Source organism: Arabidopsis lyrata (assembly GCF_000004255.2).
Source record: "Arabidopsis lyrata subsp. lyrata unplaced genomic scaffold ARALYscaffold_7, whole genome shotgun sequence".
In the NCBI taxonomy this organism is placed as follows: domain Eukaryota; kingdom Viridiplantae; phylum Streptophyta; class Magnoliopsida; order Brassicales; family Brassicaceae; genus Arabidopsis; species Arabidopsis lyrata.
In genome coordinates, this window is record NW_003302549.1 from 4,762,513 (window position 1) to 4,788,751 (window position 26,239).

General features: G+C 33.6%; 6 protein-coding genes across 6 annotated transcripts; 4 read left to right on the top strand and 2 right to left on the bottom strand.

Moving 5' to 3' along the window:
- The first annotated feature begins 1,829 nt into the window (after positions 1 to 1,829).
- Positions 1,830 to 3,242, top strand: LOC9305451 (transcription factor IBH1-like 1). Its single transcript, XM_021016482.1, has 2 exons — positions 1,830 to 2,207; positions 2,401 to 3,242. The coding sequence occupies exon 2, from the start codon at positions 2,412 to 2,414 to the stop codon at positions 2,952 to 2,954; it is 543 nt and encodes a 180-aa protein (XP_020872141.1). The 5' UTR covers positions 1,830 to 2,207; positions 2,401 to 2,411; the 3' UTR covers positions 2,955 to 3,242.
- Positions 3,243 to 6,463: 3,221 nt separating this feature from the next.
- On the bottom strand, positions 6,464 to 8,653 carry LOC9303423 (RING-H2 finger protein ATL13). Its single transcript, XM_002869334.2, has 2 exons — positions 8,569 to 8,653; positions 6,464 to 8,385 (listed from the first exon to the last, which is right to left on the bottom strand). Exon 2 carries the CDS (start codon positions 8,111 to 8,113, stop codon positions 6,662 to 6,664), a length of 1,452 nt encoding a protein of 483 aa, XP_002869380.1. The 5' UTR covers positions 8,114 to 8,385; positions 8,569 to 8,653; the 3' UTR covers positions 6,464 to 6,661.
- A 4,535-nt stretch (positions 8,654 to 13,188) lies between these two features.
- Positions 13,189 to 14,541, top strand: LOC9305452. Its single transcript, XM_021020012.1, has 3 exons — positions 13,189 to 13,578; positions 13,902 to 14,031; positions 14,116 to 14,541. Exons 1-3 carry the CDS (start codon positions 13,462 to 13,464, stop codon positions 14,154 to 14,156), a joined length of 288 nt encoding a protein of 95 aa, XP_020875671.1. The 5' UTR covers positions 13,189 to 13,461; the 3' UTR covers positions 14,157 to 14,541.
- Positions 14,542 to 16,347: 1,806 nt separating this feature from the next.
- On the bottom strand, positions 16,348 to 17,336 carry LOC9303424 (putative EG45-like domain containing protein 1). The gene is made up of 2 exons (XM_002869335.2): positions 17,091 to 17,336; positions 16,348 to 16,947 (listed from the first exon to the last, which is right to left on the bottom strand). Exons 1-2 carry the CDS (start codon positions 17,188 to 17,190, stop codon positions 16,673 to 16,675), a joined length of 375 nt encoding a protein of 124 aa, XP_002869381.1. The 5' UTR covers positions 17,191 to 17,336; the 3' UTR covers positions 16,348 to 16,672.
- Positions 17,337 to 17,811: 475 nt separating this feature from the next.
- LOC9305453 (RING-H2 finger protein ATL14) lies at positions 17,812 to 19,233 on the top strand. The gene has a single exon (XM_002867306.2). The coding sequence runs from the start codon at positions 18,506 to 18,508 to the stop codon at positions 19,013 to 19,015; it is 510 nt and encodes a 169-aa protein (XP_002867352.1). The 5' UTR covers positions 17,812 to 18,505; the 3' UTR covers positions 19,016 to 19,233.
- A 312-nt stretch (positions 19,234 to 19,545) lies between these two features.
- Positions 19,546 to 22,816, top strand: LOC9303425 (cyclic nucleotide-gated ion channel 17). The gene is made up of 6 exons (XM_021018711.1): positions 19,546 to 19,832; positions 20,052 to 20,823; positions 20,907 to 21,205; positions 21,315 to 21,426; positions 21,511 to 21,747; positions 21,852 to 22,816. Exons 1-6 carry the CDS (start codon positions 19,804 to 19,806, stop codon positions 22,575 to 22,577), a joined length of 2,175 nt encoding a protein of 724 aa, XP_020874370.1. The 5' UTR covers positions 19,546 to 19,803; the 3' UTR covers positions 22,578 to 22,816.
- The last annotated feature ends 3,423 nt before the right edge of the window (positions 22,817 to 26,239 follow it).

Genomic DNA, 26,239 nt, shown 5'->3' on the forward strand with positions numbered 1-26,239 from the left:
GTTTTGCATCAGTGGACTAAAACAAAGTTTTCCATTTCTTAAAAAAGTTATAAATTCTTACGATTTCTATGTTCTCTTTCGATTCCGTATGCACGGGAGTAGATTTATCCCAAAATTTTTAAGTATTTTAAGTTCTCTCTTGTGATTTCGTCTGTTTATTCACCATGATGAGTGATGAAACCATCAGCCACGCCACCAATGATCTCAAACATTATTTTTATATTATAGTTACATCTGCCAATTGTCAACACTCAACAGTAACATCAGTGTATTGTTCTGCAATATCATCTCAAATGTCTTTTGCGAATTCAAAGTACGAGATATCTCTCTGTAGATCAGGACCATTGGTGTTCTTGATTCAAGACACTAAAAACAACTTCATTGTACACCAATCCTCAAATTTTTGAAATTTATACAACAAAGTTAGGACAATCAACCTGTCAGTGAATCTGAAATTTTTATATGTTAAATTAACTTAAAGCAAATCAAGCCGTCCCTCAGAGAGAGGAGTGAGAGCCACCGTTGGAAAATAACTCTTTGGTGAGTGAAAATGTCAAAATAACAGCACCCGTAGGCAAGGGTCCCGCCACGTGTGCACATGCGCTTCGGTGGACGCGTGCATGCAAGAGTGTCGCCACCTTAACGACGTCGTAGAATGTGTGTTTAAGGCACAAAAACATTTTAATCAAAGAAAATTAGACAGATGGTGACGACAATGAGATGGTGGGCGTGTAGAGTTCAGAGAATGATTGTTGAGATTCCCGTAAATTACGGAGGTCCATTGGAAACAAATTCCCACACCAGAAGATCCATGTTCGATGTATTTTGTTGGAGGAAAAAGCTAATTTTAATATCAAAAATATTTCTCTTCCATAGTTAACTTACATATATTTTAATTTATACAGCATCAACTTCTATATTCATGTACATGATCTATCAATACCATTATCATCCATGTGGATTTAAATGTCCAATATAAATGAATTATTATTGTTACTTTTCTTTTTTGTCAATAATTATTATTGTTTCTTTCTTCTTTTTCAAAACAAGGCTTTCCCAAAGTTTGCGGATCGCCACGTTTTGACCACTAAAACCATTGATGTTATTTGTTGTATGTGTATAAAAAAGTTATGGCACAGTTAATGTGGTGACCATGCTTTTCATATTTGATACCTAGTTGTGAATGTATCACTATTAGCACTAAAAAAAAGATGAAACAATTCACCGTACGTATAACCAGGGTGTGCAGTGCAATAAATCATAAAGTTCTCAATATTTTAACTTTACGTATGTAGATTATTGATCTATAATTGGGTATAGGATTCACAGATTCACTCATTTTTCGACAATAATCAAACTGAATATTGCTTCTTAATAACTGAACTGATTACATTAACAAATTACGCACTCCCAATAGTCAGAACCAGCCATTATTCTCAGCTACATTCAGAGCCGATCCAACGTTTTCGAAAGCCTTGCTCAAAATTAACATTTAAATTTCAAAACTGAGATAAGACTTTTTAAGTTATTATGTTCTAACTAAGTAATGACACCAATTCAAAGATAATCTAGATTATTTAGCGTGCTTATATAGGCCTTTATTTGCTTGGAGCTCTTATGTGGTGACAGCGCTGCAGATTGATAAGGTTGTCAGATAGAGAATTACATGTAAAATCAAATATGTGAACATACATTACATACATATATATACGATGCGAGATCATTATAAATCACGGAGTGTGGAAAAATTAGAAAACAAACCCCAAAATGAAGTGAATTTTTTTTTTAAACAAACCTCATAATGAAGTTACGCAGTTGACCAAAAACAAAAGAAGATACGCATAAAATGTTATATATATAATCCGCATAATTGCAAGACTTAAAACATCAAAACGTATATCACCACAAATTTTCGGCGGAAACAAATAATAATGGACAAAAGTTTCCTAAATTATAGGGTAATACAAAAGGGTACGTGGGCCATTCGTAGCATGTGCATGCATGTGCTTCTCCTATCTCCTATTGCCCCCACCATTTTCCCTCTCCTTTTGAAACAATTAAAATGGACCCTTTCCTTCTCCTTTCTCTCTCCCTTACCTCTCTGTCTCTTTCCCTCTCTCTCGTTGAATTCACGAATTCGTGAGGTGACCGCAGATTTGTTCTTAGCAATCTCTGACGACACTAGAAGGAAAAATTTCCTTAAAAAGGTATGTGTTCATGTCTCTTTTGGTTATGATAAGGAACCCTAAACGGAAAATAACCAGTTTGGTTATGATTTGATGTATATTACATGTATCCCTTTGATGTATAAAGGCATCATGGTATTATTACTTTATAAGAATTAACTTACTTTTTCTTGAAGAGAATGATTCATAATTGAGTATATTTCTACTTGATTAGGATTAATTAGGATGCAGCCTACGAGCTCAATGAATGAAGAATTCCTAAAGAAATGGCAAATGGGTCTTCAGATATTTCATCCTTCGATAGACAACACGAGTGTCCACGAGAGAAAGAAAGCAATAAAGCTCTCTGCAGACGTTGCAATGGCGTCTCTCAGAAAAGGAACAACTTGTTGGAGCCGAGCCCTAATCGAGAAAACCGCCACTGAGGACAATTTCCTCGTACGTCAGATGCTTTCCGGTATCAAAGCGGAAGCGCTAATCAACAAGAAGTTGCCTAAGAGGACTGTGTGTCACAGAAAGATCGTGAGGCGAAGCAAGAAGATCTTGAGGAGGAAATCGAAATCAGCGAGCGAAGAGGCGGCAGCAAAAGCTAAGAGACTCGTCAAGAGACGGACTCAAGGATTAAGAAACGTTGTCCCCGGTGGTGAATTGATGAGCAATGACGTCTTGTTGCTACAAGAAACCTTAGATTACATTGTGTCGCTTCAAACGCAAGTAAATGTTATGAGAAGTATTGTTGATGCTGCCGAGGCCGAAATTGAGAGGTAAATGATAAAAAAAAAATCTTGTTTTGTTTTTTTTTTTGTTTGCGGAGATTAATTGCGAAAGCATGATCTTGATCGGATCTCGTTGTTGTTCATTAGAACCGTATGTTATTTGGACAATGCAATTGTCATACGAGGATGGAGAGATTATAGTAAGCCATTTTGTACATAAGGAATTTTTCACAATGCTTATAGAAAGTTTCTGCTACTTAATGGTGTGATTCTGATTGCAACATTTGTTGGCAATTTTGTTTTGTTTATTGAATTTAGTTAATGTTATTGAATTTTAAGATATTTTTAACGCTTCGATTGCTTTTCTTGGCAAGTTTTTTTATTTGAAAGAAAAAAGGCATATGTTATTTAATATTATAATAGGTCATAGGATATATGGGAAATACATTAACATTATATAGATACGTAAAAATATCTGGTTCCGTTTTATTAGTTAATATACAACTCACTCATATTGGAAATGATATTAGCTCATTTGACATGTCAACCCAAGAATAATGATACTAGCTCATGTGAGTTTTTGATTTTTGGTTTTCAAATTTTCAATGTTAATTAGCTCATATGAGTTGTCCAAAATATATTTGACTTTTTTCTTATGTGTCTTTGGTTTATTTTGAAAGGATAGTAGAACGGAACAAACAATCAAGACAGCACGTGTTAAAATCAGTCCTTTTTCATATATACCCCCATGTTCCATCAATCAGCATCATTTAGTATTTGGATCATGAACTTTCTAATTTGGGACGATTTAATCATGAACTATAAAGAAAACATATAAATCGTAAAGTTTTTGTTGACTTTAAAATTAATTAACAAAGTTTGGTTGACTAGCCATTTTATTCATAGCGTTAAGTAGGCTAATAGAAAACTAAATTTCCGTTTGCCTTCTATGTTATGTCAAAATGATATCGTTTACTGTAGCGACAAAACGACGTCGTTTCGACGATTTGGGGAAACTTAAACCTAAATCCTCAAATCGATTTAATTCCTTAACTCTAGAATTTTTCTCTCGCTCCTTCTGTTGAACAACGAAGAAGTTGGTGAAGAGGGACAATGGGACATGGTATGTGTTCCACAAGAAAATGAAGGAGGTGGTGTCGAGGCAGAAGAAAATGATGTAGGTAGTGTCGATGCAGAAGTAAATGATGGAGGTGGTGTCGAGGCAGAAGTAAACGATCGAGGTGGTGTGGAGGAAGAAGCAAACGATGGAGGTGGTCTCGAAGAAGAAGTTCTAGGGTTAAGGAATGAAATCGATTTGAGAATTTAGGTTTAAGTTTCCCCAAATCGTCGAAACGACGTCGTTTTGTCACTACAGTAAACAATATCGTTTTGACATAACAGAGAAGGCAAACAGGATTGTAACACCGTAATCATTTTCTATTAGCCTACTTAAAGCTATGTCTAAAATGGTTAGTCAACCAAACTTTGTTAATTAATTTTAAAGTCAACAAAAACTTTACGATTTATATGTCTTTTTCGTAGTTCATAATTAAATCGTCCCAAATTCTAAAGTTCATGATTATTTTAACATTTTTCCCTTTAATATTTAGCTAAGGAAGAAGACGCATAATGGCAACGGAAAAAAAAAATCGTACATATAGTCATATTCAGTTTTTTTCCTAGCCAAATTAATTAACACCTTCCAAAGATATATTGTCTCATGAGAGCCATGCCTCCCACCGATGGTATTTATCCATTTATATGTGCATCTATGCATATGACTAATGATTTTCAGTTAGATCATGTAAAGAGGTGTATAGTTCGGGTTTTTTTTCTCTCCGTATAAACTATAAACACATATTTATAACTTACAAGATCAATCAAACTACATGAGTTCTAAACTGCGAGATCTATTTACAGCAATCCCAATAGTTTTTCTGTAACAGCTAGCTTGCCAACATTTTCATTGGAGATTATTATAGAAACAAAAAAAGAAATCCATATCATATTACACATTTTGAGAAACTTGATTATGTCTTGTTAGGCCCAGCCCAGCCCAGTTATTAATTGTACTCTTAAATGGTTTGTTTAACAGTTGGACTCTTGTTAGCAGTCCAATTTAAAATGTCCACACAAAATAAAAGAAGTGAATGAAAGAGAAACAACAAGGCGTTGCCCTTCATTTTATCGTAAAACGACATGTAGTCTTCCCTTTTTAATGTTTTTACTCATGAGGAATTGTGAGTTGACTTATGTGACTTTATTTTTGGTAGTATAATTGTTGAGGAGCAAGGAAATTATTAAGTAGAACTGACTTTTAATTTTAAAGGTTAGTCAAACATTATGACAAAGTTGTCTCAAACTATTCGGGGAACTCTAGAGTTCAAGTCTAGAGATCTCTAAGAATTTTAAAGTCAAACATAAATTGAATGTTAAACTTATAAGAAAGCAAGTCATAATTCTCATACATATTAAGGTTTATTTTAAAACCCAAACGTTTATGCAATAACGCAAATGCACCATTTATACATAATATATTAACGGTTTTGAGTATACGATAATTCTAGCATATGGTCCAAGCTAGAATCAAGAATCATCACTTTCACAAAAACTACTCCATCCCGCTAAAATAGAAGGACACGCCATATCTGGTAAAATCTTCTTCTTCTTCTTCTTCTTCTTCTTCTTTGGGATGAATTAACGTTGCACATAAATCAATGTTATTAACGTTATAAAATTATATACTAGTATGTAAGTTGTCACGCAATAATGACTAAGAGACTAGTGGGCATGTAATCCAACTGCTTCCATGCCCGTTATTAATTCACCCATTAATGCAAAACTTTAGCCATTCAACATTTAAACATTATATATATATATATATATATATATATATATATATATATTTTTTGATAAACCCTATCGGCTGATCCGGTCCCGGTAGAAACGCAAACATACATATGTATATAACATATCGCACAAGAATCGAGATGTCACTCTTTTGTCGTACGAAGAATTGCCTCAATTCAATGCAACTGTCTTACCACCACACCCACTTCTTATCTAATGCTCCAGAAAAAAAGAAACAAAGAAACAACCAAATAAACAAAGAGAAAATCACTCCTTCAAGATTCATAGAATGATAGAATAATGGTTTGTATCTCAATTGCAAATTATATGATTAATTATTTTATTGTAAAAAGAAAATTCATATTAGACATAACAAATTGTATGATTAACAGTTTCATTGAACACATGTAGTATTGATGGCCAACTTTAGTCTGAACTTTAACCTAACAAAATCAAGTTCAGGAATTTTATCTGAAGAAATTTGCTTACGAAAAATAATTATCGCAAATTAGAATTGTACTCACCGGTTAAAATAGTCGCATAAGATTTTTTACGGTTTCTTCAACAATCTTTAGCTTTCACATGACCAAACAATAATCATGCATATGGTTTGAATCTTTGGCAATTTTATTTTCTATATGGAACTCACTAATTCATGATACTTAATTGAGTCGTTTTCTTGTTAGATGGAAAGCTTAAATCGACAATTAATTGTTGGGTGTAATATTTAAGAACTGAAAAAGATTTGCCAAAAAATACAAAGACGCACCAAATGTTCTCAATCTATGTCTAAAAATATATGTATCTCAACACCACATTTCTACAATGATTCATCCTTTTGCACTTATGAGGACTAACACAAAGAACAACTGAAAAGAAAACTAAATTTGAAAAGGAAAAATAGAGAAACTAGACATTAGTTGAAGAAGAAGAATGAACAACCTTGTTTTGTCTCCCTGCAAGCCAAAGCATAGTCCTCCTAGCAAAAGATGGTGTTTTAGTCTCCAAAGATTCCGAGTTTTCGCACTTTTGATTCTCTTCTTCGCAGCCACTCTCATTCTTCGTATCGGGAGGATTACGCTGGTTCGGTAACCTGAAAGAGAATGCTCTTCCCGAAGACGACGAAACCAATGAACTATCTTCTTTTCCTTGAACTTTACTATGCTTCTCCTTCTTCCCCCTTAGCCAAATTTTCGATACCGAAAAGCTCTCTCTTTCTACTACATTCTTTTCGGTCGCTTCTTCCGCGATCCTCATCGATCCGCTCCCATTGAATTTCAATCTCCCTGTTGGATCAAACCCGCATTCGGACATCGCGGTCCTATGACCGGGCAAGCCACGGTTCTTGCTTGATTGTTTCTTAGTTGAAACATGAACTTTAAGAGCCGTTTCTTCATCCATTATATACTCATATGATCCCATTGAAAAACACCTCCTTTCATCTAAACTACTACTATTACCAATGTTGTTGTTGCTACTAGTTCCTTCACCAATATCTATATTCCTAAATTTCCCAAGCTTAACTGCAAAAGGAACAACCTTTCCAACCGAACCACCCAATTCACCATCCGGGTATTGATCTCCTTGACCCGAATCTAACCGGTGTGATCCAAGGTCATTGTTTCCGACAAAACCAAGATGAGAATTGGAATGTGAATGAGCATTAGACACATCATTATCATCATTTGCAGCCACACAAGCTGCACTGTCTCTATCTCCTCCAATCTCTCTGGAGCTATGATCACTCGCAGACTCAAGAACAAGGAGGAAAGAAGAACGAGGATCTTGGTGAGAAGAGAGATCAGAGAGGAGACTAGATCTACACAAAGGACAAGTTGAGTGAGAGAGAAGCCAAGTATCGATACAATCCATGTGAAAGGCGTGGCTGCATTTAGGTAAAAGCCTGAGCTTGTCCTCTGTTTCGAACTCACAAAGACAAACAGCACAATCAAAAGGATAGTTCTTGAGACCGATTATGGACTTGTAATGGAAAACAGGTAACGTGTCGATGAAGGATTGGTCAACTCCAGAATCATGGAGATGAAAAAGCTGTTGAAGCTGGCCTTGAAGAGCAGTGACGTTGTCGAAGTAATCTTCTCTGTCTCTGCTTGATGGTGTGAGAAGGAATCTGACTAAGAGATGAAGAAGACCAGAGATGAAGAAGATGATTGAGAGGATTATGATTATGAGAAGAATACTTGGACTGATTTTGCTGTTTAGATCGAAGTTTGCGTTGTTGGATCGGAGAGATAACGGTGGTTCTTGTGGTGGTGGTCGTGGAAGTGATGAAGGAGAGAGGAAATTCTGACTTGTTTTGATTTCTGGAAAAACCCATTTCATATTTTCCCGAGAAAATTTCATAAGTGTGAGAGAGAAAAGGAAAAGGAACAGGAAGACTCAAGCTTTGTTGTTGTTGGTTTCAGACATGGAAGCTCTCAGAACAGAGAGATAGAGAGATAAAGAGAGAGAAAGATTGCTCTGTTTTGTTTTGTTTTCAAGATTTGGTATGAAAGAAGAAAGAGATAGAGAGAGTGATGAATTAGAGAATTACAGGTTGGACCATTGATGATGACAGAAGAGAAAATTTCATTTAAGATTCAACTGTTACACCAAGAAGAGTTTGCTTCTTGAATCTGCAGATTTTAAGAAAAAAATTTAAATATGTCAAAATAAATGAATGGGATTGGATCTGATTAAAAACGTCCATACATGCAAAGTCAATCAAAGATTAGTTTAAACTTTAAACGAAGATACAAATCAGAGAATTAGCGAAATTAATTAATTGGTTTTATGTGGATAATATATTGTGATCTCACCAAATCCTATGCTCCCTCATTTAAATCAACGAGACAAAGAACACCACCACTACTTCACAATCCACAAGATTAAGAAATAATATCGTATTTATATAAAATTGTATTTTCGTAAAATAATAATTCATCATTTGTCCGCACACGAAAATTAAAGAGATAAAATGAAAATATCATGAAAAGAACATGACTCCTAATTTTGAGCTAGACAACCAAATCCCGAACTATTATTTTCATTTCAAGATGTTTTAATTATATGTTATTGCATTCAATTTATTTGTCTTTCTTTTTGATGTATAAATATTTTATACATTTTTTCTGCTTTCGTGTTATGGTGTAATTTAATTAGGTAAGGTTCAAATAATACGAGTGGAACGGGCAGGGAGGAAATTATTATATACCTTTTTTCAAATAGAAAATAAATGTAAGTAATATAGCTGAATGAAGAAATTTCAAATTTTCTCATTAAATTTCGAACGAACCATCAACTTCTTTATTTATTTATTTTGGTTTACGGAAAGAAAGAAGCAAATTCAGCCTCTCTTTTTTTACGTCAGCCAATTTCAGTCACTAGATTTTATTTAAACGTCAGCCAAACGTATTCAGAAGCTACACATAAATAGTTTTAGTGTATGTGAAATACTAGTCTTTATAAGAACAATTTGGAAATTGAAAGATGAGGAACGGAAACATAGGACAAGTCGACACGGAAGCGATAAGCAGAGCAACTCTGTTTATCGAGATTTGGTGGGTACCACTTTATTAAGTCAAACCAGAAGAAAACACTCTCCTTTTTTTTCAATTTTTTTTTTTTTTTTTTTTTTTTTTTCATAAACCTTATTTATTAAGAACCAGTTGAGTCCATGACATTATGTCATGCAGTTTTTCAAAAGCTACAAAAAATATAAAGAAAGGATACATTAAACGCACAACTACAATCGAATCAACCGCTTCGATTGATTTAGTGGCTAGGTTATAGGTTACATATTTCACTTGTTTACATTTTTTTTTTTTTCGCCTTTTCACTTGTTTACACGAAACTCTCAAAAGCCTATTATTTGTTTACTATTAGAAGTCTAGATATACACAATATTTGCATTATTTTGGGCAGTGGATCAAATTTCGATTGCGCTGAAAAAGGAGAGATATATTATAACGGACGAAACAAGAAATCAGAATTATAAGAAGGTTCAATGCTTTTGTTGTGTTACGACTCAAGGCGAATCTTGTGTTATGCACTTTTGATTAAGTTTTATTCTGTGGTAAATGAATTTACCATAAAAAGGTGTAGAAAAGGTTATACTTGTTCATACTATCCCTTATTTGATATATGATGCAATCACATTACATTGATTATTGTGTTGTGTTAAAATTATTGTGTGACGACGTTAATATAAACCGGTTTTAATCAAATTATGATTACTAAAAATTTATTATTTTGTAGCTCATTTTCAGTCAACATATGTTAACATAAATCGATTTAATTCTATCAACCAAAGAAAAGCCTTATACACTTTTCGTTATCATATATGGATATACCTACATAGTACTGAATTACATTTTTTTTTTGGTGAGCCAGAGGGGAAAATTCCCTCCAATTTATTATAAAAAAATAGAAAATTACAAACGAATATGACGGGAAAACTCCGTCCCACTAGCATCTTCCAACATAATCTGTTTGACTACATCGGGACAAAAATCAAATAAAAGAATACCTAACTGCAGTGAAAAAAGCATAGTTAGCTAATCCGTCTGCGAGACGATTAGCCTCTCTATACCTGTGGATTACCCGGACTAACCAGTCATTTGAAATGAAACCGTGGCATATACGTACCAGGAAAGCTAAGGGATGCACATCACTTATCCCTGAGAATAGAAAACAAACAATCAACTCGAAATCCACCTCCAACACCACTCGTCTAAAGCCTCTCTCCCATATTACATACGGTACCTTTGTTTAGCCGTTATTTGTTGTATCATTATTTTCAGGTATTACAAATTTATTACAATATACATATTAATTGATAAATCTTGCTTAGCAGAACGGGAGTTCATCTTTATCAGAAGAAAAAACAACAACGGGAATTCATATATAGTGTATTTAGTATGTTTCTTATAAGTCATAATTTAGACAATCTATAGGGACGTAATTTAATTTTCTCAATCTTATATTATACCCCGGAATTACAAATTTTCTTCATTTCAATATTTTCTTTGAAGTTTACGAAGATACATATAAATATTAGACATTAAAAGTTTTGGTGCTCGATGCTTTGGCTATAGTTAGAAAGTCCACTCACTTTTGACGTACATCTCCATAACCTACAAATTTCTACCTAATTATTTATTTTTTTCAAGCTACTTTCATAACTTGAAGGAGGAAAACATGTAAAAAAGGTTACCTTCCAGAAGAAAAATAATATACTATGTATTGAAGAAATAACAGATACGCTGTGTATAGAATTTAGTTTCATGTTATTTTCTTTCGGAATCACCTGCTCCCTTTGACCAATAAAACCGAGTTACTAATAGTAGTATAACAACTACATGAAATGCTGCATTTATATTTTATCTAAACAAAAAATAGATTATTTTTAATTTGTAGAACGACAAAAGAAAACGATTGTTTGGAAATATAGATAAGAGTTTTCTAAATGAATTTGGTGCTTGGAGTGGCGTTTTTCTTACTAGGCAGGTTTGCAAAATGCAACATGTTTGACTTTAGTTATTTTGCAAGCTTTTCTACTTTCTCCAATTAAATAGAGGAATAAATTAGAATTCGATGAATACAATCATCCCGTAATGATGCAATTTCTCTGTAACGACAAATATTGTAAACGATGTTGACAAGATAGACCCATGAGCCAAAAACCTAATTGATAGAACTTTTATCTTAAAACTCGTAGTGTTCTTACAAGAGTAGACAAAAACACGGATCAGTTGGTTTTGAATAATACTTTGATACTTAAATGTGAAAATAATGAAAAACATCAGGATCATTGGGACAGTGAACTTTTAAGTTAGATCTCCCACGATATTGTAACAACTAATTTGTCATTACATGGTTTTAAATTCTTAAAATTTTCCACCTAAATTTAAATTTAAGAGATTAGTCAATAGTTTGAAATGTTCTCCATTCGACACCTTTTCTCACGAAACATTATTAAAATGTAACAATACACATTTAGGAGATATATAAAATGAAAAATTGGACCTTATAAAGAGGAAAAAGAATCCCCATGTGCATGTGCTATACAGATAACATTTATTGCTTTGCCAATAAATTTCAGACCCTTGCTTAACTGTCCATCTAAATAAAATCTATATAATAAACATGTAAAATATATCATAGAATGTCCTCGTAAGCAAAACCATCCCAAAAACTTAATATATTGTTCAAATGAAGACTTTATATTTTGTTAACTACTCCTAATTGTTAATTGATTGAACTATTAGACACTTAGACACACATTCACATAGGTTATGCCTCGAAAGATTTCCAAAATAGTTCTAACAACTCATTTAACAGGTTTTATGCACAATTTCAACAGCATTTTGTTTGCTTACGACCAGTTCTAACATACATAAAATTTTGGATTAACAATTTAATCTTCACATCGATTTTATTGACAACCGAGTATACTCATAAAGAGTCGTAGTCATCTCAAAACTGAAGAAAATCTATAAACATAAAAATTCTCTAGTATCTTTGCTGATTAACTCATTGTGGTACTGATACGTTAGACTGACACAATAATTTTAAACTACAGTATGCTCCAACAATATTTATGTCGCCATCAATTATACTTATCTTTTAATAGTTCCGTAATTGTCCTATCAGTATGCTTTTCACAAATATTAAGAAACTCAACTAAAATATAATCAAGTCCGCGAATCCAGAGATTAGTGGGCTTGAGAGTATAGTAGATCAGCATTTTAACGAAAACAAAGATCTATGGCTTTGTTTCGGCCCATCGTTAGGGAGCCCGTTCACTGAAACACAATCTCTCTAATTCTTGTCAAGTATTGTACTATGTGTTATGGGCCTATGGCGAGATAACAATAGTACTAAGTATTAACACAAACGCACTACTGAACTTACATGTCATGGTCAATATGTCATCTTTATCACATTGATTGATATTTAAATATATAAATTTCTCTTAAGTTTTCAACTATTTTTATCTTAGGATCAATCAATAGAATAAATAGAAGTGAAGCAAGTAAAATGAGCTCTCAAATGGTTTGAGTCTTTGAGACCAAGCCATATCCTAGGTTGCATTATGCCTTGCAGCTGAAATAATAGCAATTTCATGGAAGATGTCGTGTCTAACATTTCGGCATGCATTCAACAAATTTAGTTAGAGAGTGACTCTAAAGCATCGATACATGCGCGGGAAAACCCTCAAAGTTGGCCTCGACTGAAGAGTATCACGATAGAGAATTAGAGATCATTGAGAAAAACCGACAACATCTACTTGTTGCATTCAAAAGTCGGCCGGCCAATCGAAGTGTCGATACCATTGCTAACAGAACTTCTTCCTTTCCGATTTATCACGCTAATTTGGATACATAATTTTGGATATTTACACTTTTCACACTAATCTTAGTGATAAAATGGTAAGTCAAACGCAGCGTTTTGCGTTTATTAGACAAACGCGAAAAGAAAAGAAAAAGTGAGAAGAAGAAAGATTGGCCCTTTGGCACTTTTCCTTTTCTGGAGACGTCCTCTTAGAGACCGACACTGTATAGATTTCGATCGTGGAAAATTCAGATTCCATAGCGACGAAAAAGAAGGCGGCGGATTCAATAGAACACACAAAATCAAAGACGGAGCCTTTAAGCAATTTCGTTTAATTCAGCAATCTTTGGAGCAACAAATTCTCTCAAACTGATTGAATGAGAAACCCTCCTCCGTCTCTGCTCTCCCTCACCGTTAACGCCGCCGTCTTAAACCTCTCTCGCATCAACGATCTCTCACATCTTCCTGATCACATCCTCCTTGACCTCTTCGCGGTAAAAACCCTAATCTCAATCCTCTTTTTCTATTACTTGGTTTGATTCTGGTTCTGGGTTTTTCGATATTAGTGTAAAGTTGGGATTTTTAGGTCATCTTCCTTTGATATTTAGTGAAAGTTTTAAGCTTTAGGGTTCCAGAATCGTAGTCTACTCTATATGCTTTGTGAGGAACAGTTGTTTGTGTTGTTGATATCTCTTATCTGTTCTTAAATCACTGGTTGGTTTAGTGGATTATTTGAGATAGTTTGTTGTTGTTTTGCTTCATTACATATGGTTGATGCTGTTTCTAATTGATTCTTTTGTTGTTTTGTGATGTTAAGAGGACATTGAAAGCTGGGAAATTGAATGAGAGAGTTCTGAGACTCTTTATGGCATCTGGAAACGAGGAAGTTCTTTCTGTTATCGACGCCCTCAAAATCAAAATCAACGTTTATCCGATCCTTCCTACTCGTAAGTTTTTAGTGTTACTCTTTTCCCCTTTTGATCTTTACATGTGTTCTTGAGCTAAGAACTTTTTGTTGTTACACTTTGCAGGATGTGATGAGAAGTTTAGATTGAACGGGACTAGACGATAGGTGAAAGGTGGTAGATTATCGCGATGAGCGAGTTTGGAAACGCGGTCCGAAGTGTTAAAAGGTCAGTTCATGATTGCAGTTTTCGGATCATTTAGGCAGAAACAACAAATCTGGACAACTGCAGAGATACATTGCCTGATTGAAGTCTGTATTTTTCTTCTCTTTGTGTGTAAATATTAACTGAAGGGGTTCAAATTATATAGTATAAGCTTCTTCTTTTTTTCTGTTCCTATGAACTCTTATGCAATCATAGAAGCTTCTTGTCTGCTGCAGAGTTTTGTTGTAAGTTTCCAGTTTTGATAGCTTGGTTATCTGAATTCCAAGTCCATGTTTCCTCTTACTCATGTAAAGATCTAGTAATTTAGTCTCGGGTTTGTTCGGTTTACTTCAGGGTTGGTTTTCTTTGACAACCAGAGGGATTTTTATCGAAGTAGCCATGATTTAGTATGGATTCAGGTTTTTGTTGAATAGTGCTTTAGTAGTTCGGCATACAGTAGTGAACATATATTGTCATTTTAGTTTTTACAAGGTCGTTCATGTCTCTGAAACATATTATAGATAGGAACTAGGAAGAATTCATCGAGTTGCGATGATATTTCTAACGTTTGTTGAGATGGAACCTTCGATATACTTTTTTGGAAGAACCAGAGTCGCAGTAATACGTTTTGACACCTCCTGATTTCGAATGTTCAAATGAATCTCCAAGTTAGAGCAAAGCTAATTTCGGCAAAACTCTTACTTGCAATCCACTGTTTGGTATATGAGATATTGAGAGGGTACAAGAGGAATAAGAAGAAACTTTTTGATCCAACTACAACAGATCAAAATAGAACTTAAATATGAAAACTAAGTATGGTATATTTTGTTTGTTTCTCAAACCCAAGTAAAAAAAAAAGGAAACAATACAGATGAGTGAAAAAAAAGGAAACAACCAAGAAGAATTAAAAAAAGGAAATAATAGAGAAGAATTAAAAAAAGGAAATAATAGAGAAGAATTAAAAAAAAAAAAAAAGGAAACTCTGAATCCTAAACCACAGTCGATGATGAGTTTATAAATAGTCTCTCGCGCTTCCTCTCTTCTCTATGTCTAATCTTTTTAGTTTCATCATCAGAAACCACAAAGAAACAAAAAATAGAAACACGAGTTATAAGAGTGTTCATACGTGATTTCTCTAAATTTTTGTTTCTCTTATTCGATTTCTTCTTTCTTGAACTCTATTCTCGTCGATTTCATCTATGATTTCTTCGAATTCTATGGATTTTTCCTCATCAGAGATGAGCGTGATGGAGGATGAGGAAAAGGATCATAAGGTTATGTTCGTTTAGTCGTTGTTACCTACGAAGACGGAGATGACGATAGAGAGGGAAGATCAATGAGAGGTTTGAGGGATTCAAGTTTTGATCATCGGATTGCTTTGCCGCGAGATTAGAGATGGTGCTATCCTACAAAGCCCAACAATAATAACTCCAGCCCATAAAAAAAGGTCAATTTCTTGAGCCCCTTTTTTTTTTAATTAAGAATATTAATAGCTTTAAAAACAATTTACGTTACGTTAAAAAGAAGTAGGGTTTTTAATTTTTTTTTCTAATTTCTCACGGGTTTAAAAAAAAAAATCAAACTTTTGTTTTAAGATCTAATTTTTAGTTTGTTTTAAAAATTTTGATTTTTTTTTAAACGGTTTTGAACGCTTTGAAAACTTTAATTATTAAATTTACAAAATAATGTGAAAACTAACCGAACTTTGGATCCTGTCATTTGACCTAGTCAGTTGATCGTTAGCCGATTCCTCAAGTTCAACATGTTTTCGCATTATTTTGTAAATTTAATATACAGGTTTTTAATTTGTTTTAAAATTTTGCTTTTTTTTTACTTTTTTTTTTTTTACGGTTTTGAACGCTTTAAAAACTTTAATTATTAAATTTACAAAATAATGTGAAAATTAACCGGATTTTGGATCCTATCATTTGACCTAGTCAGTTGATCGTTAGCCGATTTCACAAATTCAACATATTTTTGCATTATTTTGTAAATTTAATATACAAGTTTTTATTTTGTTTTCAAATTTTGTTTTTTTTTTCTTTTCTTTTTTTTACGATTTTGAACGCTTTAAAAACTTTAATTATTAAATTTATAAAATAATGTGAAAACTAACCGGACTTTGGATCCTGTCATTTGACCTAGTCAGTTGATCGTTAGTCGATTCCACAAGTTCAACATGCTATCGCATTATTTTGTAAATTTAATATATAAGTTTTTAATTTGTTACAAAATTTTGATTTTTTTTTCTTCTTACAGTTTTGAACGTTTTAAAAACTTTAATTATGAAACTATTACAAAACTCATGATGTGTGTAGTGTACATGTTCCATTAGGACTTTCTAGACTTGAGCATCATTTTCCTTGAGAACTTCATCGACGTTTAGGCCGTGAAATACAAATAAACAATCTCATAATTAAAATCCTGCTTCTTTAAATTAACAAAGAATATACTAGGTGATAAGGATAGGGAGTAATGATTACGGAATATAATCAATGTTAATAATCCCAGCGACAGGATTAGCGATCTGAGCAAAAGCTTCTCGGGAAAGATCGAGCGTAGAAGCACAGCTACTGGGACAATGGTCAACAATTTTGACCGTCATGGATTTCCCAGTGCAAGGATGAGGCACGGCGTTACGAGGTCCGGTGCATTTCACTGTGATCATTTTGCCACAAACTCGACCATTGTTCCATAATCGATCACTTGCTGCAGCTATCATCACTCCTTGCGTACCTCTGTAACATGCCGATGCTATCAAACACGAAATAAAAGAAAAGTGGTCGTTATGATTTTATAACATTTCCCTATAGTTAGATAAGTTTGTTGCTTATATTTGGTATATAATTTAGGTAGTAAAACATAAAAATAGAATGTAAAATAGTACGTATTCTTACGAGTATAACTTGTGTAGAAAGTTGTAATTCCGGGAGTTGCATATGATAAAGAGAAGAGAAAAACAAGAACGGTAGAAAAAACCAAAAACTTTTTACTCATGATACGTGTTTATTTTGTTCTTTCTCTCAAATCTATATTATAAGAGTGTTTATATTTGAAATGCGACATATCTATATATATAGCAGATGTATTATATGACTAACTCTAAATATGCATGTAATCTAAATGCTTGCCATTGAAATTTCTTTGACTGTTCCCATTTTAACATGTGTGTATAGTTGTAATATTTAATTTCTACTTATCTGTGTTGACTATAAAGGTTTAGAAACATTGCTATAACCTCATGTGAGAGCAAATTACAGCCAAGTGTACTCCAGAAAACGTTTACCAACTACGATGATCAAATTTGCCACATAAATTTCTGTTAACACTCTCATCAAAACAATTTATCAAAAGAAAAAACTCTTACAAAAAAGAGTTATATGATCCAATACGTTCATGTAAAGATATATTGTGGCCCTTTTGTATGTCCTAAAATGTAGTCAATTTATGGACTATTTTATCAATGGGACATATATATATTCAATAAAAATTGCAACCTATAAAAAAAAAAAAAAAAATTGCAACCTATAAGCCGGTTAGTAGGCGAGAGTAATGGGCCTAATAACATGATAAGGAGACATTATTCTAAACCAATCTCAACCACGGAGATAACCGCAAAACGAACCGGAATAAAACAACGAGATAATATTAAAAATGATGCAAAGAATTTCAGAATGTAAAGGTATGGTGGGTGACATAAGGAATGGTGTTACCGAGGAAGCTGCCCTTGTCGGATTGTCCTTATCACTTCCCACTCGGCATTACCAGATAGGAAGCTCAGAGATAATAATTGGAACCAAAACTGAACCCTAATTTTTTATGATCAGAAATGTGATCACCATTTCTTTATCCTTAAATGATGTCTGGTTTCGCCCTTTGTTTTCTCCTCTAGTCCTCTAGTCTTTTTTTTTTTTTTTGTAACGCAAAACCTCATTATGTATGAATTATGATAAAATTTAGTAAGATAATTTATTAGAACCCCATTGTTTGGAAACGTGTCTGTATTTGTGTTTTTATACGCTTAAATAATCTTCTTCTTTCTAGTTAAATTTATCACTTTTAATCAGAAATTTGGTTTAAAACAGACTTTTCTCACGACTGTCATGAGCTCCTCTCATAAGGGCCAAAAACTAGTTAAAAAGAAAAAGATGTCCGAATATTCCCGCATATAAATATCTATCAGACAGCATACTTTGAATCCATTAAAAAAATTTCGATCTTTAAAATCTCTCCTTTATCTAGCCCGTGAAAACAGGATTAGAGTTTGATTCGTATAAAAGAGAAGATTTTTAATCTCCGCCGCCATCTTCCGATGTCGATACATATTCCCTACGATGGCTCAAACTCCGGCGAGCCATCTCCGTCTCCTCCGCCACCAAAAGCGAACACGAATAATCTACCGACGAAGATTCTCTCTAACTTCCTCATAGGTCTAATTATGATCCCTGTAGCTGTAACCGCCTTTCTCTTTATCCTCACGTCTCTCGGCTTCACCTTCTTCTTCGCTTTCTACTGGTTTCTTCAACGAAATTATCGCCACCGTCTCCGTCGTCATCGCCGTCACCAATACTCAGATGGGTTATCTCCAAGATGCGTGAAGAGGCTTCCTCAATTCAAGTTTTGTGAGCCTAATACAGAGTACGGAAGCGATGATTGTGTGGTTTGTATCGATGGATTCAGACAAGGACAGTGGTGTCGGAAGCTGCCTCGATGCGGACATGTGTTTCACCGAAAGTGTGTGGACTTGTGGTTGATCAAAGTCTCGACTTGTCCGATTTGTAGGGATAGGGTTTATAGATTTGATTCAGTGAAGAAAATTTAGTTTTGTAAGTGTGTTTAATTTCGTTATGATCATGTTTAGCAGCAATTTTGGTTTTCATCAATAGTCATGTACAGCGTCTTTTTTTTACAAAGCTCCACAATTGAAAGCTTTTTTTTTCACTGTTTGAATTTGATCCAATAAGAGAATGATGAATTTCTGTAGAATTCAACATAGTTTGAAGTTTGATTATTATGCCAATTGTTTAACAATGTTTTTAACTCTCTGTTTTACAGAGTTCAGCAAGTGTGATTTCGATTTACCTGCTTCACCTCTAAAGTTGTGTCATGTATGTTTTTAAATGTGTGATTCAAAGTTTATAAGTGATTGTGATTGGATCTGACTACAAGACTGAGAAAAGTATTTTTTTTTTTTTGTGACGTAACATTTGTCTAATTAGTGTGATTAGTATTGTAAACTAATAATGACTTTGATTAGCTAAATTATGTCACTTTTAGTCAAATGTGTTGACTTCTTGTCTTATACCGATGGCTCAAATATTCCCAAAAAAAACAAATATCCTTCCGAGTTGCTTTTCTTAAAGGTGAAAAAAAAAGCAAAGAAGGTACGCTCTCTGACTCGTCCCCGTGACTCAGTGGTTCCCTCCTTCAATCAATCCTCTCCGGAGGAATTAAACAAAACCAACAATTTTTCTCAGATTTAGAGAGAGAGTAAGAGTGAGAGTGTCAGAGACACGAGTCAAAGAAATGATTTTTAAAAACTTCTGTTCGTAATTTTGGTTTGTTTAGATCAAAAGGTTTTTTTTTTTACTCGAGCTTGAGCTTCTTCTAATGGAGTTAAGGAAGGACAAGCTTCTTATGTAAGTTCTCTCATCTTCAGTTTCTGTGTTTTCCTTAGATTTACGTTCCTGGAAAGTCTTCAACTTTGATTGCCCAGAAATAAAAATCTAGACTTTGCTTTAGATTTATGTGGAATTCTATTAAATCAAAACTCAAGCTCCGATTTTGGGTACTGGGTTTTACTTAAAATCTCTATTTAGGGTTCAGATTACAGATTTAAGTTTTGTATTGCTTTGTAGGTTTTATTCAGAGGGGAAAGAACGCAAAGAAGCTATTTGGGCAGTGAATGATCCAATGAGCAAATCTTATAAGCTCTCTTTACCTTCAGCACTAAGACCTGATAATCTCTTACCTGGAAATAGACTTAGATACACTGATGCTTCTAAAGCTAGTAATAACAAGTCCAAATCTTCCAAAGTCTCATGGTACAAGACAATTCTTGATCCAGGAAGTGAGATTGTCTTGAAATGGAATTGGGTCTTCATTGTCTCGTGTATGGTTGCTCTCTTCATCGACCCGTTGTATTTCTTCGTGCCAGCTATAGGAGGGGATAAAGATTATCCTTGCGCAAGGACTGATACGAGTTTAAGCATCCTTGTTACCTTCTTCAGGACAATTGCGGATCTTTTCTACTTGCTGCACATTTTCATTAAGTTTAGGACTGGTTTCATTGCGCCTAATTCAAGTACTAGAGTGTTTGGTAGAGGTGAGCTGGTGATGGATCCTAAGGCAATTGCTTGGAGGTATCTTAAATCTGACTTCATCATTGATCTCATTGCGACGTTACCACTTCCACAAATAGTTATCTGGTTTGTTATATCGACCACAAAAAGTTACCGGTTTGATCATAACAACAATGCTATTGCTTTGATTGTGCTCCTCCAATACATCCCAAGGTTCTATTTGATAATTCCGTTAAGTTCTCAAATCGTCAAAGCGACTGGAGTGGTTACAAAGACTGCGTGGGCTGGAGCTGCTTATAACCTGTTGCTATACATGCTAGCTAGTCATGTATGAATTCCATTCCTTCTTCGTCCATCATTTCATTCCTTATTGCGATGATAATCAAAGCTACAATGTTTTTGTTGGGACAGGTACTTGGTGCTGCGTGGTATATATTATCGGTTGATAGATATACATCGTGCTGGAAATCACGATGCGACAGAGAACGTGGCCTAGTTAATTGTCAGCTATATTACTTAGACTGTGATTCAATGTATGACGACAATCAGATGAATTGGGCAAATGTCACAAAAGTGTTTAAACTCTGTGATGCACGGAATGGCGAGTTCAAGTATGGGATATTCGGGAACGCAATCACGAAAAAAGTTGTGTCTTCAAACTTCTTCGAGAGATATTTCTACTGTTTGTGGTGGGGATTGCAGCAGCTTAGGTAATTACAGAGATCATCATAATGTAGCCTTTGATACCAATTACTACTCTCCTTTTTGATTACAAGTTTTAATATCTGATGTTTTTTTCCTGTTATTATCATATCCTAGTTCTTATGGACAGAATTTGTCCACGACCATGTTCATGGGCGAAACCACATTTGCTGTTCTCATAGCAATCTTTGGTCTTGTCCTCTTTGCCCATCTCATTGGGAATATGCAGGTATGAATTCCTGTATTAAGATAAGTTTTTAAAAGTCTCTGCTTTTGTTCTTATATTTCTTAGGTTTTCCCTTTTGTTTGTTAGACATATCTGCAATCTTTGACTGTACGGCTTGAGGAATGGAGATTGAAGAAGAGAGACACGGAGGAGTGGATGAGACATCGCCAACTTCCTGAAGAATTGAGAAACCGTGTGAGGCGATATGAGCAGTATAAGTGGCTTGCAACAAGAGGAGTCGATGAAGAGGTTCTCCTGCAAAGCTTACCCACTGATCTTCGCCGTGATATTCAACGTCACCTATGTTTAGACCTTGTTAGAAGAGTAAGTTTTTCTATTGATTTGTTTATCCTACAAATGGTTCAACTTTTAGAAAATTATTATCCAAAAGAGACATATTAGGCTAACTACTATCGTGAATCATGCAGGTCCCATTTTTCTCTCAAATGGATGATCAGTTACTTGATGCGATATGTGAGCGCCTGGTTTCTTGTCTGTGTACCGAAGGGACTTACCTTGTACGTGAAGGTGACTTGATCTCAGAGATGCTCTTCATCATCAGAGGTAGACTGGAGAGTTCCACAACCAATGGAGGCAGAACCGGTTTCTTCAACTCGATAATACTAAGACCTGGAGATTTCTGTGGGGAAGAGCTTCTTTCTTGGGCTTTGCTTCCAAAATCAACCTTGAATTTACCGTCTTCTACAAGAACAGTTAGGGCTTTAGTTGAAGTCGAAGCATTCGCTCTTCGAGCTGAAGATTTGAAGTTTGTTGCAAATCAGTTTAGGCGGTTACACAGCAAGAAGCTTCAACATACTTTCAGATTCTACTCTCACCATTGGAGAACTTGGGCTGCTTGCTTCATACAAGCGGCTTGGCGCAGGTACAAGAGAAGAGTTATGGAGAATAACCTCACTGCGATTGAATCAATGGAAAATGAAGAAGGAGAAGTAGGAGAAGAAGTAGAAGAAGAAGAAGAAGAGTGTGTTGAGGAGAGTCCTAGAACAAAGATGAACCTTGGAGTTATGGTTTTGGCATCGCGTTTTGCAGCTAATACAAGACGCGGTGTTGCAGCTCAAAGAGTTAAGGATGTCGAATTGCCTCGGTTTAAGAAACCTGAAGAGCCTGATTTCTCTGCTGAGCATGATGATTGACTGATTTATAACCAGGAAAAGAAGCTGACTTTATTTCACAGGAGATTTGTATGACAAGAACACTACAGATTAAGTTTCCTGGTCCTTTGGGAGACAAAGAAAGAAACTCAAGGCGGGTTTTGATTTTGTACACTAAAACATCTTTGTAATATAAGCTTGGAAATTTTGTTTTGTTGTACTATTAAAGAACTCGTTTTTAGATCCTCTAAATGTAAATATGAGGAACTTGAAGTGGATTACGTACAAATCACAGTCAAACCTACTGCTAACTTAAAAGAACCTTGCAAATTCATGGATCCAACACGGAAGTAAAAGGATGTCTAAGCCCATTCGTCAAAGCCCCTATATGTCCAGTCCTGGTTACTGTTACATTGAGAGATAAGATGGTAAGAAAAAAAAGGGGGTTATTTATTTTCTTTGAGCATGTTGCATATTGCTATCGACAGAAGTTTCTTTTTAAAGAATATTAAGAGAGATAGACTCACTTAATCTATGGACATAAAAGATCATACAAATGATGAGTTTGGTCCATGGGAAAAAGTTAGAATGTTTACTTGCTTTCTCTACTGACCTGGATGTCGGATCAAATCATAATCTATATTTCTTGATAAAGAATCATAATCTAAATTAAAGGATTACATACATATTTGGGGTTATCTTTTCGGAGTGGCCACAGGACCAGCTCAATGTAATCATCGATTCTAGTAGATTTAAAAAGTTTTTTATAAATTTTCTAGAAATTTCTTGTCCCATATAATAATATATAAATAAAATTTATGGTATTCAATGATAATGTCAATATATGGCATAAAAACATCGGTTTTCAACAACAATAATTATATTAACATATATTTAATACTTGAAATCGTTTATTAATTATGTGAAAAAGCCTTTTTAAACATGCATGCATATATATGTTAAGAGATGACATAGTAGTTGTACCTTATAGTTTGTAGTTGCTCACTAGAGAAGTTAAGTTCATGTCCCCTTTCTAAAAAGCTAAAATTCAACATTAGGTTTCAATCATGTAAGGTTGAGATCTGCGACCCCTTTTAGTTATAATATAATTTAATACATACTTGTATTCGTAAATGATTTAATTTCACATCCTTTTCATGCCCTATAATTACAATAACTAGGTTATGAACCCCGCGATATCGCGGGGGAACTCATTTTCAACAAATATATTTTATTATGTTTATGTATTAAATTATTATAATAATATATTCAAATCATTGAATTATTATATAAAATTAACTATGTCTTAAAGTTATATCGTAAATATTTTCTAAAGATATTAAAAAAATTTATGAATAAAAATGTAAAAAAAAAAATTATGATTAAAAAAACACTTTTGAAACATTTTTTGTGAATATAAAATCATTTATAAGTGACAAAATAACTAACGAAGAGTTATAATATAGAGAGAAAAAATTCTAGCGGGTCAAAACCAAAAAAATATAAAAACACAACCAGAAAAATAACCGTCAATAAAAAAAGTAACCGTCAATATTTTAACGAAGAGTTGCGATAAAAAGATATAACCGAGAAAAAAATAACCGTCGATATTTTAACGGAAAGTTGAGATAAAAAACACAACCGAGAAAAATAACCGTCAATATTTTAACGAAAAGTTGCGATAAAAAGACACAATAAAAAAAGTAAATGTCAACATTTTTACGAAAAGTTATGATAAAAAGAAACATCAGAAAAAATAACTGTCAACGAAAAATGTAACCGTAAATATTTTAACTAAGAGTTGCGATAAAAAGACACAACCGAGAAAAAATAATAGTCAATATTTAAACGAAAAATTGCGATAAAAAGAAACAAACGGAAAAAAATAACCGTCAATATTTTAATGAAGAGTTGCGATAAAAAGACACAACCGAAAAAAATAACCGTCAATATTTTAACGGAAATTTGCGATAGAAAGACACAACCGAGAAAAAGAAACCGTCGATATTTTAACGGAAAGATACGTTAAAAAGACAAAACCAAAAAAAAGAAACCGTCAATATTTTAACTGAAAGTTATGATAAAAATAGACAACCGAAAAAATAACCATCAATGAAAAATTGTAACCGTAAATATTTTAACAAAGAGCTAGGACAAAAATATACAACCGAGAAAAAATAACCGTTATTATTTTAACAAAAAGTTGCGATAAAAAGACACAAAGAGAAAAGTAATGCTAATATTTTAACGGAAAGTTGCGATAAAAAAACACAACCAAAAAAATAATCGTCAACAAAAAAGAACCGTCAATATTTTAACGAAGAGTTGCGATAAAAAGACACAACCGAAAAAAAATAACCGTCAAACTTTGAATGGAAAGTTGCGATAGATAGACACAAAAAAAATGACCGTCAATATTTTAACGGAAAGTTACGATAAAAAGACACAACCGAAAAAATAACTGTCAACGAAAAAATTAACTGTCAATATTTTAACGAAGAGTTGCGATAAAAAGATACAACCGAGAAAAAATAACTGTCAATGTTTTAGCAAAAAATTGCGATAAAAAGACGAGGAAAAAATATCGTCAATATTTTAACAAAAAGTTATGATAAAAAAACAGAAACGAAAAAAGTAACCGTCAATATTTTAACGGAAAGTTGCGAGAAAAAAATACAACCAAAAAATAACCGTCAACGAAAAAAGTAACCGTTAATATTTTAACGAAAAGTTGCGAGAAAAAGACACAACCGAAAAATAACCGTCAACTAAAAAATTAACCATCAATATTTTAACGAAGAGTTGAGATAAAAAGACACAACCGAGAAAAAATAACCGTCAATATTTTAACGGAAAGCTGCGATAAAAAGACACAAACGAATAAAGTAACAACCAATATTTTAACGGAAAGTTGCAATAAAAAAATACAACCAAAAAATAACTGTCAATATTTTAATGAAGAGTTGCGATAAAAAAACACACCCGAAAAAATAACCATGAATATTTTAACGAAAAGTTACGGTAAAGAAACACAACCGTTCAGAATTGCAAAATGCATTTATTGAGGTTGTTATTTTGGTTAATAAAACTAATTTGATATGTAGTCTAATGGTTGATGTAAAAAAACTTCGTAGTATTACTAACTATACAAAAAATGCAATGAAATTATATAATAGAAAGACGTAACTTTAAATGAATAAATGCAACTATAAAGATATAACTGTAAACTGAAAAGATACGACTGTAATTGAACAAATATAACCGTAAATAATTCAAAGAGAAAATTCAATAAAAAGACATAACCGTAAAAATTAACCGATTTAAACGAAATGTTGCGATAAAAAGACGCAACCGTTCTGATGTGCAAATAGTATTTATTAGATTGCTATTATATATAGATTAAAAGAGAAAAGACTAGAAAATATATTAAATAGGACATAGGTCTTTGAGTAAAGTTTCAGCATTTGCTACATTATTTTATTTTCCACTTGAAGGCTATTCAATTACACCCTCACATTGGTGTTATAATGAGTTTCTTTTTGTCACTTCAAGATCAAGTATTGGCATGGTGTATGATGAATCTTTCTGTGAGATAAATTGAATCTAATTTAATATTTAAGAATTTTCAACTACTATAGTGTCTAATGGCTTAATCTTTCTCACTTTTGGCAGATGATATATTTAACTAAGAAAAACTATTTAAC

Coding starts and splice junctions, on each gene's coding strand:
- LOC9305451 (XM_021016482.1), top strand. CDS start 2,412: ATGCAGCCTACGAGCTCAATGAATGAAGAATTCCTAAAGAAATGGCAA.
- LOC9305453 (XM_002867306.2), top strand. CDS start 18,506: ATGTCGATACATATTCCCTACGATGGCTCAAACTCCGGCGAGCCATCT.
- LOC9303425 (XM_021018711.1), top strand. CDS start 19,804: ATGGAGTTAAGGAAGGACAAGCTTCTTAT. Junction 21,206..21,314: donor TGGGGATTGCAGCAGCTTAG/GTAATTACAGAG, acceptor ATCATATCCTAG/TTCTTATGGACAGAATTTGT. Junction 21,748..21,851: donor GTTTAGACCTTGTTAGAAGA/GTAAGTTTTTCT, acceptor TGAATCATGCAG/GTCCCATTTTTCTCTCAAAT.
- LOC9305452 (XM_021020012.1), top strand. CDS start 13,462: ATGAGAAACCCTCCTCCGTCTCTGCTCTCCCTCACCGTTAACGCCGCC. Junction 13,579..13,901: donor TCCTCCTTGACCTCTTCGCG/GTAAAAACCCTA, acceptor TGTGATGTTAAG/AGGACATTGAAAGCTGGGAA. Junction 14,032..14,115: donor TTATCCGATCCTTCCTACTC/GTAAGTTTTTAG, acceptor TACACTTTGCAG/GATGTGATGAGAAGTTTAGA.
- LOC9303424 (XM_002869335.2), bottom strand. CDS start 17,190: ATGAGTAAAAAGTTTTTGGTTTTTTCTACCGTTCTTGTTTTTCTCTTC. Junction 16,948..17,090: donor TTTCTACACAAGTTATACTC/GTAAGAATACGT, acceptor CGTGTTTGATAG/CATCGGCATGTTACAGAGGT.
- LOC9303423 (XM_002869334.2), bottom strand. CDS start 8,113: ATGAAATTTTCTCGGGAAAATATGAAATGGGTTTTTCCAGAAATCAAA.